This window comes from Schistocerca serialis, chromosome 8 (assembly GCF_023864345.2).
Source record: "Schistocerca serialis cubense isolate TAMUIC-IGC-003099 chromosome 8, iqSchSeri2.2, whole genome shotgun sequence".
In the NCBI taxonomy this organism is placed as follows: domain Eukaryota; kingdom Metazoa; phylum Arthropoda; class Insecta; order Orthoptera; family Acrididae; genus Schistocerca; species Schistocerca serialis.
The window spans coordinates 275524799-275537450 of NC_064645.1; the positions used below are offsets into that span (position 1 = coordinate 275524799).

General features: G+C 37.8%; 1 protein-coding gene across 1 annotated transcript in view; it reads right to left on the minus strand.

The window, feature by feature from the left end:
* Positions 1–12652, minus strand: part of LOC126416075 (protein unc-80 homolog) — a 1008688-nt gene that overhangs the window by 306257 nt on the left and 689779 nt on the right. The window contains exon 45 of the mRNA XM_050083557.1: positions 5099–5209. Coding sequence (XP_049939514.1) covers positions 5099–5209 — 111 coding nt within the window. The remainder of the gene's footprint in view (positions 1–5098; positions 5210–12652) is intronic.

The window sequence follows — 12652 nt, forward strand, 5'->3', positions numbered from 1 at the left end:
TGTTATGTGTTGCCATAGCAACCAAACATAATAAAACAAGGGAATTACTCCAAGACATTGGAATATCTACAAGCATCCAATGGAGCAAAATTTAAATGGAAAACATGGAAGAAATGAAAAATTCGCAATGATATAAATTGTAAGGAAGATTTTGACGTATTTGTCTAAGGAGAAGTACACATAGAACACTTCAGCTAAGAAGATCTACTGTGGGGAGTATATAGCTCTCACATAAACCGCGGGGACACAGACATGGAACCCAGCCTACATCCGACACTGCCAGCACCATCTGCTGTACACCAATGCTGACCTGACCCCACATCCGCCCACCTACACAATGAGAATTATACGCTGGGTGAGTGTGAAACAAAGCTTGATTACTTTAGTAGGAAGTGGTACAAGATACTGTTGAGTGAACTGTTATTGTGTAATTATCATATTTAAAGTTAGTTTTAAATGCTTACAAGAGCTAAGGCATATAAACATATGGAAAATATACAACAGGTTGGGGGAACTCAAGACCGAGGTATGGCCACGAAGATTAGCAAAGAAGTGCCTTACTGGGTTGAGTTGATAAATTAAATCCAAGCTCAGAGTCTTAAGTGAAACTCATTAAATTCTCAATTAAATGCGCTGAGTGTAGCTCTAAGTAAAGAACTAGACATTGTAAATTCTCAATTAAATGCTCAAATGATAAATTTAGATTTGTTAAACAGCAAAGTCGACTCTCAAAGCAAGGAATTTAGTAATCTATGTCAAGGCATGGGTGGTTTGAAGACTGAATTCAATGCAATAAGTAATAAAGTAGAGAATTTAAAAGTAGATTTAAACAATGAGTTGACAAATTCTTTGGCCACTCATATAAACCATATGTTTACTGGCCTTAGTCAGAAACAGAATGACACTTTTCAAGATTTATCAAAAATGTTAGAAATTGACATTGAGAACAAATGTAATAATATAGAATCATAACTTACTGAAAAGTTAGGATCTTTTGAAAATGCGTACAATATTAAATATAATGCTGTAAGAGAGGGAGTGAATACTTTGAAAGAGAGTGTAGATAAGCAGAATGAATTAATGCCAATTATTCAATCACAAATTACAGTGTCAATACACGGGTAGATAATGTACAAAGGAATTTCAAAGAGCAAATAGGTAACTAGGATATTATAAACGTAATTATTTTGGAGGAACAATTTGCAGAAATTATAGATTGAAAGGTTACTGAGAGAATAACATCCGAGAATGTGTCGCCTATTCCTTCTTCTGAACTTAATGATACCAGGAAGAGTATGGATGACCTGTGGGGAGAAATTAAGCTTATCCAAGACAAAGTAGGAAGAACTTCACCTAAGGTTGTGTTAACTAGTGAAGCGGTGACTGATTTGTAATGGGGAGCTAATTCAGGGTTATCTAGACAATTCCCTAAATTAAAGCAAGATGGAGATGTACATCTGACCCATTTCTTAAAAAGATTCAAGCAAACTTTGCCAAAAAATGGTAAGATTCCAAGAAGATTGAATTTGTGGTGGTGTACCTTCTAGCAGAAACCTCAGAATGGGGAATGATAAATATTGAGAATTTTTCCTCTTGGGGAGACTTCCAAAGAAATTTAAAGAGAAATACTGGTCTGCCAGTGCACAAGAAAAGTTAATATCAGATCTATGGGACCCAAAATATTATAATAATACTTGAGGTACTATAAGGAAATATTTCGATTGGCATTTTAAAAAAGAAAAGAAAAGAAGGGGAAATACAATGTGAAGGATGTAAAGTTGTACATCCCCCAGGCACATTAACATTCTAAGTTAATGGGCAGTGTAACGACAGCCAGATCCTGAGTTGTTTTCAGTGTTTTTCCCAAATAGTTTCCTGCAACGAATTCCTTTCAAATCTAGAACTATTCTGTAATCTTATTCCTTAGAAAACTGGACATGACTATGAAACAGAGAACAACTTAAGAGAATCATAGAAGAAAAGTAATATCTAAACGAAATAAACTAAATAGAGTATTATATTTGTGGAAAATAAATTAAGACGTGACTAGCTAAACAACTGTTATACTGTAGGGTATAGATTTTCTATTTTGAATAGAGTATTTTATACCTTTTATGAGATGTGATAGAGATGTCTGGGTTTGTTTAAATCTGGAAAGGGGTGGATATTGTAGCTAAAAGCATGATTTACAAGAACAGATAAATCATGATTAACACAAAACACACATCACATCTTTCAAACAAATCTCACAAACAAGTGTGCCTGATTTTTCATCATTTGCCATTTTCACAGGGTTGCTAGGATTTCCTTTGGGTACCTCAAAGGGTGAAGGTGGGACAAGACCGTTCTGTAAGAGACAATTTAACACCAAACCTACTCCAGTGTCTCACTCAAGCAACTGAGGGGTAGGGATCCTAGGGAAGGGGGTTGGGAAGGGTTTCCTGTCATTGGGGCTATCTTCTTTCTCTTCTTCAGTCCTGGCATCCATATCTATTTCTTCCTTTCTTACTTCTCATTTTAGGACCAGTATATTTTTTCCCTCTTCCCATATTCACAAACTTCTATCGCTGAAGTCCTTCCTTATTTCGGTGGTTACTAAAAACTTAAATCTTATCTTTAGATAAGAAGGGCGAAGAATCCGACTACACGAACACACATCCACATATACACAAATATACACTTTTACACAAACATTAAATCACATAAGAGGAAGCCAGTCATGATGTGAGAACCGCCAGGTGTTGTAGGGAAAATGTGTGTACATATGGAAATATGCGCACATATATAAGAAGCTATGATGGTTCTACATGTCCGCCCCCGGAAGCTGAGTGTTCAGCGTGACAGAATGTCAATCCTAAGGGCCCGGGTTCGATTCCCGGCTGGGTCGGAGATTTTCTCCGCTCGGGGACTGGGTGTTGTGTTGTCCTAATCATCATCACTTCATCCCGATTGCCGAAGTGGCGTCAAATCGAAAGACTTGCACCTGGCAAACGGTCTACCTGACGGGCGGCCCTAGTCACATGACATTAATTATGGTTCTGCATCGAATATACATAAGAAGAGGTGCACATACATAACAACCAACTATAAAGCAGTAATGAGTAATGAATAAATAAGAGAGAGGCGTGAACAAAGAAATAAAATGAAAGTAGTAGTAGAATTAGTCATGTAGATCATTAAGAAACGTCAGCGTAATGAATACTCTGATGAATTGAAGGCTAGTGGGAAGTAAATAGTATATGTAGACATAGTATCTATTGAAAATATAGAAGTTGGCAAGTAGAGGTGGACTCTAGGGAGTAAATGATATATTAAAGAATGAATGCGAAGTTTAAGTTAGATTTATATCTTTACCAGATGATACTTAATTATTGTATACATAGAAATGTACACTAGAGTACTGAACCATGAGGCATACTCAGAAAGGATAAGGGAGCGTACCTGGCATTCACTAAGTATAAAGGGCAGGTGTACCTAAGTGGAGATACGACGGTCTGTGGCCTAAGAAACCATGGCAGAGATATGTTTAGTGGGTGCTTCAAAGCCAGCAATATGGTACGGCAAGGGTGATAGGGTTTGTGGATCTTAGGAAGAACTAAAGGTAAAAGGTGGGAACGCATCGTTTGGGTGGGGTAAAAAGTTCTGTCGATGAGATATTAATCTTTGTGAGGGGCCTGAGGTTTCTATTTGTCAATTTGCACCATACGGATGGGATCTTGATGGCACATGCTGTATACAGAAGTGTCAGAAATATGGCGTAGACCCTTGCTTGCCTTCACAATCAGTCTTAGTAGTGCTGATGCCTCCACAAAACAACTTAGGAGTACATATCTTGTCACTCAATACTGTCCTGGTCTTGAATGTATTAATCAGCTACCTTGACGAGGCTATGACTTTCTAAAATTGTGTCCTGAAATGATGTCCATTTTGTCTGAGATTTTTCCCACCACAATTCTCCCCACTCTGCAGGTCAAAACAGGTGTTACATGTACTGGTTCTTGCTACCCACCTTGCCTAAATTTAAGTTAATTTATGTAAGCTCAGCATTTCTTTTCAATAAGTACATCCTTTCTTTGCTCCCTTTATTTCTACATCTTTTATTTTCTGATCTGTCTGTTTCTTTTCCCCGCCCCCTCACATGTCTACCAGGTATAATGCACTTAGCTTTCCACTCTTATTGACTGTTGCAAGATGATTTTTCAGTAATCTCTATCTTCCAACGTTAAGTTCTCTGGTTTTCAAATCTTGTCTGATGCAGGCACCAACAATCAGCATTTCCCTCTTAAACTTTCCAGTAAGTCTCCCCTGACCCAGGGTTCTGGGTGATTTTCGCACAACTCTCCCCATTTCCTAAACCTTGCCAGTTCTTTCCCTTCATCCCTATTCCTTTTCCTTAAGTCCTCCTGCCAGAAGGTGGAGCCACTGGCTCCAAAAGCTTGAGCATTTTCATATCTTTTATAGGTGTTTTCTTTTGCTACAGCTTGGTGAATAGATTTTTTATCTATCCATACTACATTATATTTTCAAACACTGATTATTTTCAATTACACTTAGATTAACACAGACAAAGACCTGGCTTAGGGGGTGGAGGATGAATGAGAAAATTGGGTGTAAAATTTTCAAAGGAAGTATTGTGGCATTCTCTTGAAGTGATCTTTTTGGGAAATCACAGAGATTTACAGTGGCCTCATGGAGACTACAATCCGATTCCCCCTTACAATAGGTTTTAATGAATAAGCTGCCTCATTTGGTTCCCCTTGACTGATAACTGAATACACAGGCTTTTTTGAAAATCCCACATCTTCCCAATTATGTTTTTTTTAAAATTATACACTAGTAACATACAAAATAATATGGCATGTAACACTATTCTTAAAAAAAAAAAAAACAAGTATCTGGCTAAATTAAGCACTGAAAGAGCTGTACACCAACAATCTGCAATTGTATCAAAATTATTTATGTGAAAGAATGTATTTCAAAGAATTTAGACCAGTTAAATATGACAAATGCAGTGTTACAGATTCAAAAGGTTGAAAATGCTTGCACTATTTTAACAATTGTTCAGAAACAACACTTAAATACACTGCAGAATACCAACCTTGCCCATTTCACCTCCTTTGTACAAGTCAAGGTCTGCTTCCAAAGCTTTTCTTGGAAATGAAGGAAGCTTCATGAGTTCCTCATGGAGGAACACAACTCTCTGTACAACCTTGACAAAGAGAAAGACAAAAACTTATGCAATCATCTAGTTAGAAATGAGAAATTATTAAAGAAAACCAAAACCATAAATGTGGACACAGTATATGCATGGATTAATGTAGGGAAGAAGCATACAGAATGAAGAAAAGGGTTTCTTAATGGATTACTATTTGCTTTTGAATTCTCTCCCCCATTCTAGATTAATTTATCACTATGTACTGAAGCTTAGACTTCAGTTCTATGTTACATCACTTATGCATCAATCCTTCACATCCAGTGAAACACTGGTACTTCACATTAACATTCATCTGTCCACATACAATAAAATTTTTGTCTGTAGTTCGTGTTTGCCAGCATCACATTTAAGTAAATCATTTGTTCACATAAGACATAACATGATATTGAAGTGTTCACACTAAACCTTTCTCGATGACTGCAAACTTTTATTACAAGAACATGGAAACTGTGGTAGGAACAAAACATCTATGACATCATTCAAAAATACTAAAGATATTATATATTCCATGATCATTTTCCAGCAGATCCCTCATGATTTACAGACATGGTTAGTGGACACATCCCACCACGTCACAGGAACAAAGATCTATGACATCATTCAAAAAAACTAACATAATCTTAAATGAAGACACAACATGACTTTGAATAAACGAAGGTATACACTTACTAGGCAATTTTCAGTTTTTATAAATCATCCAAAGACTGAGCAACTGCTTATTTAAAGGAGAGAATAACAAGTGAGGAATAATAATAGCCCTTAGATTTTAGAGAGCATCACACAGAATAAAATACACAAAAAAGACATACACGGTCAGAAACAAATTAAGAGTTTACTTAGTTTCACCTCATAAAGCTTAAAACAATATCTAAAAACTAGACATGAAAAAGGTTATTTCTCAAACAAGAATTATTAAGAGCTCTGTGCACCCACAAACCCAGAAACATATACATCCAGAATATGTACTTTTTCTTACTATAAAAATGATACTGCTGCTGTCACTCTCTTTTATATGTGCCAGGTATCTTTGGACACATACTTTTGCTGCAGAAGTGATGCTGCCAAAGAGTGCAAATGTGAGAGGATTCAAACAGTCCTTGTATTATAGCAGGCAATCAGGTCCTTTGATTCATACTGCAGAACATGTGTGATGTGTGGCCACTATGTACTGGGTGTCTCCCCCCCAATCAAAAACAGATGGTTCTTCTAGGCCTGTTCATGCACTTAGTCAGTTTGTTGACTGTCATTCTTATACAAAACACTGTACAGTGAACTCACTGAGGTTGGTAAGCACCATGTGTGGTTTCATGTCATAGGATTACAAGTGGTGTGACTAGAGTGTGGTAATGAGCAAATGCATGGGACATTTTTAGAATGGGAAGAAATGCAACAGCCTGAACCTTGGATAGGGATGACGGTCTGGAAGTATCACACAAGTTGATAAAGACGTTAGAGAATGTGAGGGTAGAAGCCTTTGGCATCAATTTTATAAGTGTAGCAGACCAACTGTTGTCTAATATCCTGACTTGAAAAGTTAGTATGGATCATTTGGAAATTTTTGAATCTCCCAAGCAGAGTGATGTGGATGTGTATAGTGCCTGGCAACTGTCCAAGTATAATGAACGGTAAGTGGTGGTATGTGTCTACTAACCATGTCTGTAAATCATGAGGGATCAGCTGGAAAACTACCATGGAATATATAGTATCTTTAGTGTTTTCGGATGATGCCATAGACCTCTGTTCATAACATGTTTTCCATGTTCTTGTAATAAAACTTTGCAGTCATTGAAAAAGGTTTAGTGGGAACCCTTCTGTATCATGTTATGCCTTATGTGAACAAATGGTTTGCTTAAATACAATGCTGGCAAACACTGAATAAAGACAAAATTCTTATTATATGCAGCTAGATGAATGTTAATGTGAAGTACCAGCAGGCAAACACTGAATAATGACAAAATTTTTATTATATACAGATAGATGAATTCTAATGTGAAGTACCAGTGTTTCACTGAATGTGAAGGATTGATGCATAAGTGATATAACATAGAACTGAAGCCTAAGGTTCAGTGCATAGTCATAAATTAATCTAGAATGGAGAGAGAGAATTCAAAAGCAAATACTATTCTATTAAGATAATTTATTCAACAGTGTTGATCCCTGGCAAGAGGTCAGGAAGGTGCCAGAAGGCTACGATGGGTGGAGGATAACAAAGTGAGAGAGAGGATTTCATTTCAGGTTTTCACCTGAGAAAGTCTTAGCCTTGGCAGAGTGAAGTACTGAGGCATTCAAGGTCTGGATGGTACTGGATGACAAATGGTGTTCTAACAAGGAACCTCTTGAGTGTGAGGTCCAAGTTCAATCTTTAGTAAGGCTCACTGAAAGTATTGTGTTAACAATTATGAGAAGAAAAATATTAGCTGCTAATGACTCACTATGTGCATCATGAAGGAAACAGAAACTAAGTGTCCAGGAGGTGTAGAGATCAGCCTTTTATGAGATGTATGTATCACATTTCACAAAATATACATTGTCTACATTCAAGAAATTTCCAGGGTCCCTTTCATATACATTTCTTATTCAAATCCTGATTCCTTACTGAGCAATGGGATAAGTTTGCTTACCTCATCTACAAAGTTTTGGGCCAATTCTACAATTTGCTGTGCACAGTCAAGTTGATGGTTTGATCAAAATTTCGTTATCTTAAGTTCTGCAACCACTCACTGCTTCCCTTGACACCACTTTAATCTGTGTCGTATGCAATTTGATGTGCATAATGTAGCAGGTCACTATCATGTGACAACCTGTAAATTGTATTGAACATCCTTGAAACACGAAAACACCAGTTTTTGTAACAAGTGTGCCTTGTCCTCCCTTGAACAACCACAGTTTTTCTTAAGCACTACGTAGTCATATTCCTGTGAACTTATTTGAAATCTGTTCATAATTGTTTCTTTACAATGCTGTGGATGATCTTCCATGTGCATAATTATGTTTAGTACCTGCTGCTTGGACTATGATTGTCCTTTACTACATTTCATTGGAGACAGGATTTGTGGCTCCTTGTCCAACAAGGATGATGAACTACATGGCCTGACATCTCTTTCAGTATCACTTTCAGCTGTTAAGCATGTATCATCATCATTGTACTCCTAATGTACATTGTCCGCTCAGTTGAGCTTATACCACACCACATATATCACTGACTCATCTTGCAGAAATTCTAATATTTCATCTGCCACTTCTTTCTCACTCTGTGAAATTTCTTGGTTTCCTTTCTGATGAATGTCAACTATGGCAATTGTTGTAGTAGATATAATGGGAATGTTTGCTTTGTTTATCATTCCCATTGCTCTGCTTTATATCAATACCAGTAGCACTGTTGAGTTACTCGTTAACTGAGCAGTTCAACTATGCTCTGTAGCCTCTTGCTGTGCTCATTACTGGATACCTTCAGTCCTGCCACTGCTGCCATTGTAGCCAATATTGTGGTTGCATAGTAGACACTATGTGGGGTGTCAAATTCGAATGCCATAAACATCATCGACCTTTTGTGACCTCAGACTCGAGGGATTCCTTGTAAGATTTTTGGAAGTGGAAGCTATATTAGTTGAGAGAGTATGAGAAAGATACTGCCAAAAAGATCTGTCAGGAATTGGCTGTGCAATTTGGCTATAAAGGAAGGAAATAAACCTCAATTTTATAAGTCACATAAAGACAAGGAAAATATTAATACCATATTATTACACTGTTTGTGGTAAGGATCCATAAATTATCTAACCTGTCAAGAAAGTATTGCCCAGCTGATACCAGGAACAGAAAACTTATTGAAATTACATGTATGACTGTGAGTCAAATGAGAAACTTAAAAGTTCCATATTATTTCAAAAAGTTGTGGGATGGAGTTGGTAGGTGGCATTAGTGTCCTTGAGATTCAGAAAGTGACTAACAGGTAGCAGAGAGATGCTACAATGCAGGAGAAGGCAGCAGTGTCTGCAACAAGTTGGCCTTCCTGCTGTCAACATGCACTGCAATTGAGCAGTATGTGTGATACATTTTTTGTATAGTGAAGGTCTCAAACCAATCAAAAGTCATCGCTGAATGACAGTGTAGTATGGTGAATTGTGTTTGTCAATGCAGTAGGTGTATGAGTGGTGTAGGAAGCTTAAAAATGGTGTAACTTCTGTGGAGGATGCCCCATGACCAGGGCATGCTCACCGTGTAGTGATGGACGAGAAAATATCTTTAGTGGAGGAGCTTGTAAAGGAGAAGAGACATGTAACTCTGAATGAAATAGTCACAATTTTGAAGATTAGTACTGGTTCAGCACAGAATATTCTTCACAATGTACTGCACTTCTATAAGATGTCTGCAAGAAAGGTGCCACATCAGTTGACTGATGAATTGAAAGACCATCGCACTGATGGTTGTGAAGAACTTTTGCATCATTTTCACTTCAAAAGTGATGCATTTCTGGGAAAAATTGTTACAGGTAATGAGACTTTGATTCACTATCACCAACCAGAAATGATAAGGATATGCAAGTAATAGTGCCACAGCTCAATGCCAAAACAAAAAAAATCTGCGCTCAACGATCTGCTTGAAAAGTCAATGCTCATTCTCCTCTGGCAAATAAATGGAGTAATCCTGGAGCATTACATGGATAGGGCAATTATGGTAACCAATACTTCTTGTCATGACATGCTGAAAAATCAACTTCACCCTGTAATCAGGAATAAATTATGAGGACTTATGATTTCAGGAGTATTGCTACAGCATGACAACACTCAACCGAATACAGCCCAAAGACAGTTGCAACTATCCATAAAATTAAACCTGAATGTCTGGTGCATCCTCCTTATTCACCAGATATTGCTCTTTGTAACTTTCATCTGTTCAGTGCCCTCGAAGAAACAATGGGAGGCAGGGATTTCAGAAGTGACGAAGAGGTGAAAACCCCGCTGCACAACTGGCCACACACACAACTAAAAGAATTCTTTCATTGTGGTATCTATGCACTTCCAAAGTGCTGGAATACATGTATTCAATGCCAGGGAGACTATGTAAAAATGGCATGTTTTTTATTCATTTTGTTACAATTAATACCATTTTGTTACAATCAAAAACAATAAAAATTATAGTTCTTTCAATTGAATCACACTTGTCTAAGTGACATAAAAATCATCTGATTTTGATTAATTACTAACAAGCAGAATTTTACATTCACTACTACAGTCATATTTACACAATGGTTCAGAAAAGCGTTCAGCAGCTCGACAACTGACACAAAATGATAGCATCTTAGACAATTCGGCAACACTTCGATCTCATGTCTTTAAAAGGCACAGAGATAAATGTTATTTTGCACAAATAATTACCTGTTTGACTGAAATAACTGTAAAACAGATGTCTTAATTAGAAAATCAGAAATATAGTAGACCACTAATTCTCTGCATAGTTTATCAGTAAACTCTTCCGGGCTAAGTTGCCGTGGTCGATCTGTAGAACTTCTTCTCCCTGACGTTTCATTCTCAACTACGGAGAACATCTTCCGAGGTGAGTCGACGACTGGCTGCTAGGAGCTGGGGCCGCTGCTTATACAGAGATCGTAGGGGGCGCCACCACACGTCACATGGCATCGATGTGCAGCTATCTCTGGCTATCGTCTGTTCTCTCGATTGCAGGCAATCGATTGTCACGTGATTGATGCAACGTCGACCGCCATGTCTTATCCAATTTTAATCCTTCTTCTTTACGATTAAAATTGTATTGATGTTTGTGGATTTCAATTGCCTCTCTATACATACGTGTATAATAGTGCGACGTCCTCGCTAGCACGCTTGTTTCACCAAATTTTATGTCGTGATCTCCATCCTTAAAAACATGTTCCGCTACTGCCGATTTGTTGATATGTCCCAAGCGACAGTTTCTTTTGTGCTCCGTCAACCGTGTATTGATGCTTCTTTTTGTAGTTCCTATGTAAACCCTGCCGCAACTACACGGAATTTTATATACCCCTGGGGTGGCTAGGGGGTGACGAGCATCTTTTGTTGATCTTAAGCATTCACTAATTTTCTTAGTAGGTCTAAAAATGGTCTCTACCTGAAACTTGGCTAGTACTTTTCCAATGCGATCCGTGATATTATGGATGAACGGAAGAAATACTTTTCCAGCTGATGGTTGTTGCTGTCTCCTATTTTTAGGCATTTTTCTATTTGGGTGAAGTGCTCGATTAATCTCATTTTTTGTATAACCATTTTTCGCAAAGGCCATTCGTAAATGATTTAGTTCTTCTCAACTAGGGTACGACGACTGGAGAACCTACGCAAGAAGAAAGGTCAACAACTTTGCTCACTCACTTTTCTGCTACGCTGTCGTGATACCGGTATAGTTCCCAAGTTTTTAAAAGTGAGAAGAATGTTTCATTCGCCACAAGCTAACCGTATTTATTCTCGTATGGAACTGGCATTACTACGTGAGCGGATACATCAGACACGACGAGGACTGGCGGTATGTGATCGCCAACTGCTCAATCTTCATTTACTTATTAGCAATACTATGCAGTTTTGTCATTGGAACAAAGTGGGCAGTTTAACATTTAGATCTATGGAGATTAGTGCAGAAGTGTCTTCCAATAGGCAGAAGGACAAGTTTGATCGTCTACAAGAGGGTCGACAGGAAACACCGATTCCAAACAATTCCCAAACGGTTATTAATTTATCGGAAAAAGAATTGTCTAAGGAAGAACTTTCTGTTCTGTCTAAAGGAGGGAATTTTGCAATAACTTCACCCAAGATTCCTGTGGAGGACATTATTGCTAATATAGAGGCAGGAATTCGTCAGTTACCATCATATTCTGCTGATGAAATTAGAATGGAAACCTCCAGGACATTACGCTAAGCTAAGCCACCCAGCAGCAATCTGTCTCAAGGGGAAGGGAAGGCATTGCGGAAGATCAATGCAGACAAGAATGTTATTATAGTTGCCGCTGACAAGGGAAATGTTACTGTTTTAATGAATACTGAGGATTGTCACAAGAAGATCAGTGATCTCCTGGAACCCAGCACATACAAGAAGTTGAAAAAGGATCCCACAACGAATGTGCTGAATGCCACCAAGCGTCTGATAAAACAGTCTTCAATTCGTATAGAAGTTAAAAAGTATCTTTGTGAAACGGAGGCTTATCCTCCGAGATTATATGGATTACCAAAGATACATAAACCTGATGTTCCTTTGAGACCAATAGTCAGCACAATTGGAGCTCTTACCCAAGAACTAGCCAGACACCTTGCCTCTTTGTTACAACCTCACATAGGCAAAACTGAGAGTCATATTAAAAACTCTCTACACTTCATTGAGAAATTGAGGGAAATTACTGTCGGTCCTAATGACATACTTGTCAGTTTTGATATAGTGTCTTTGTTCACGATGGTTCCAGTT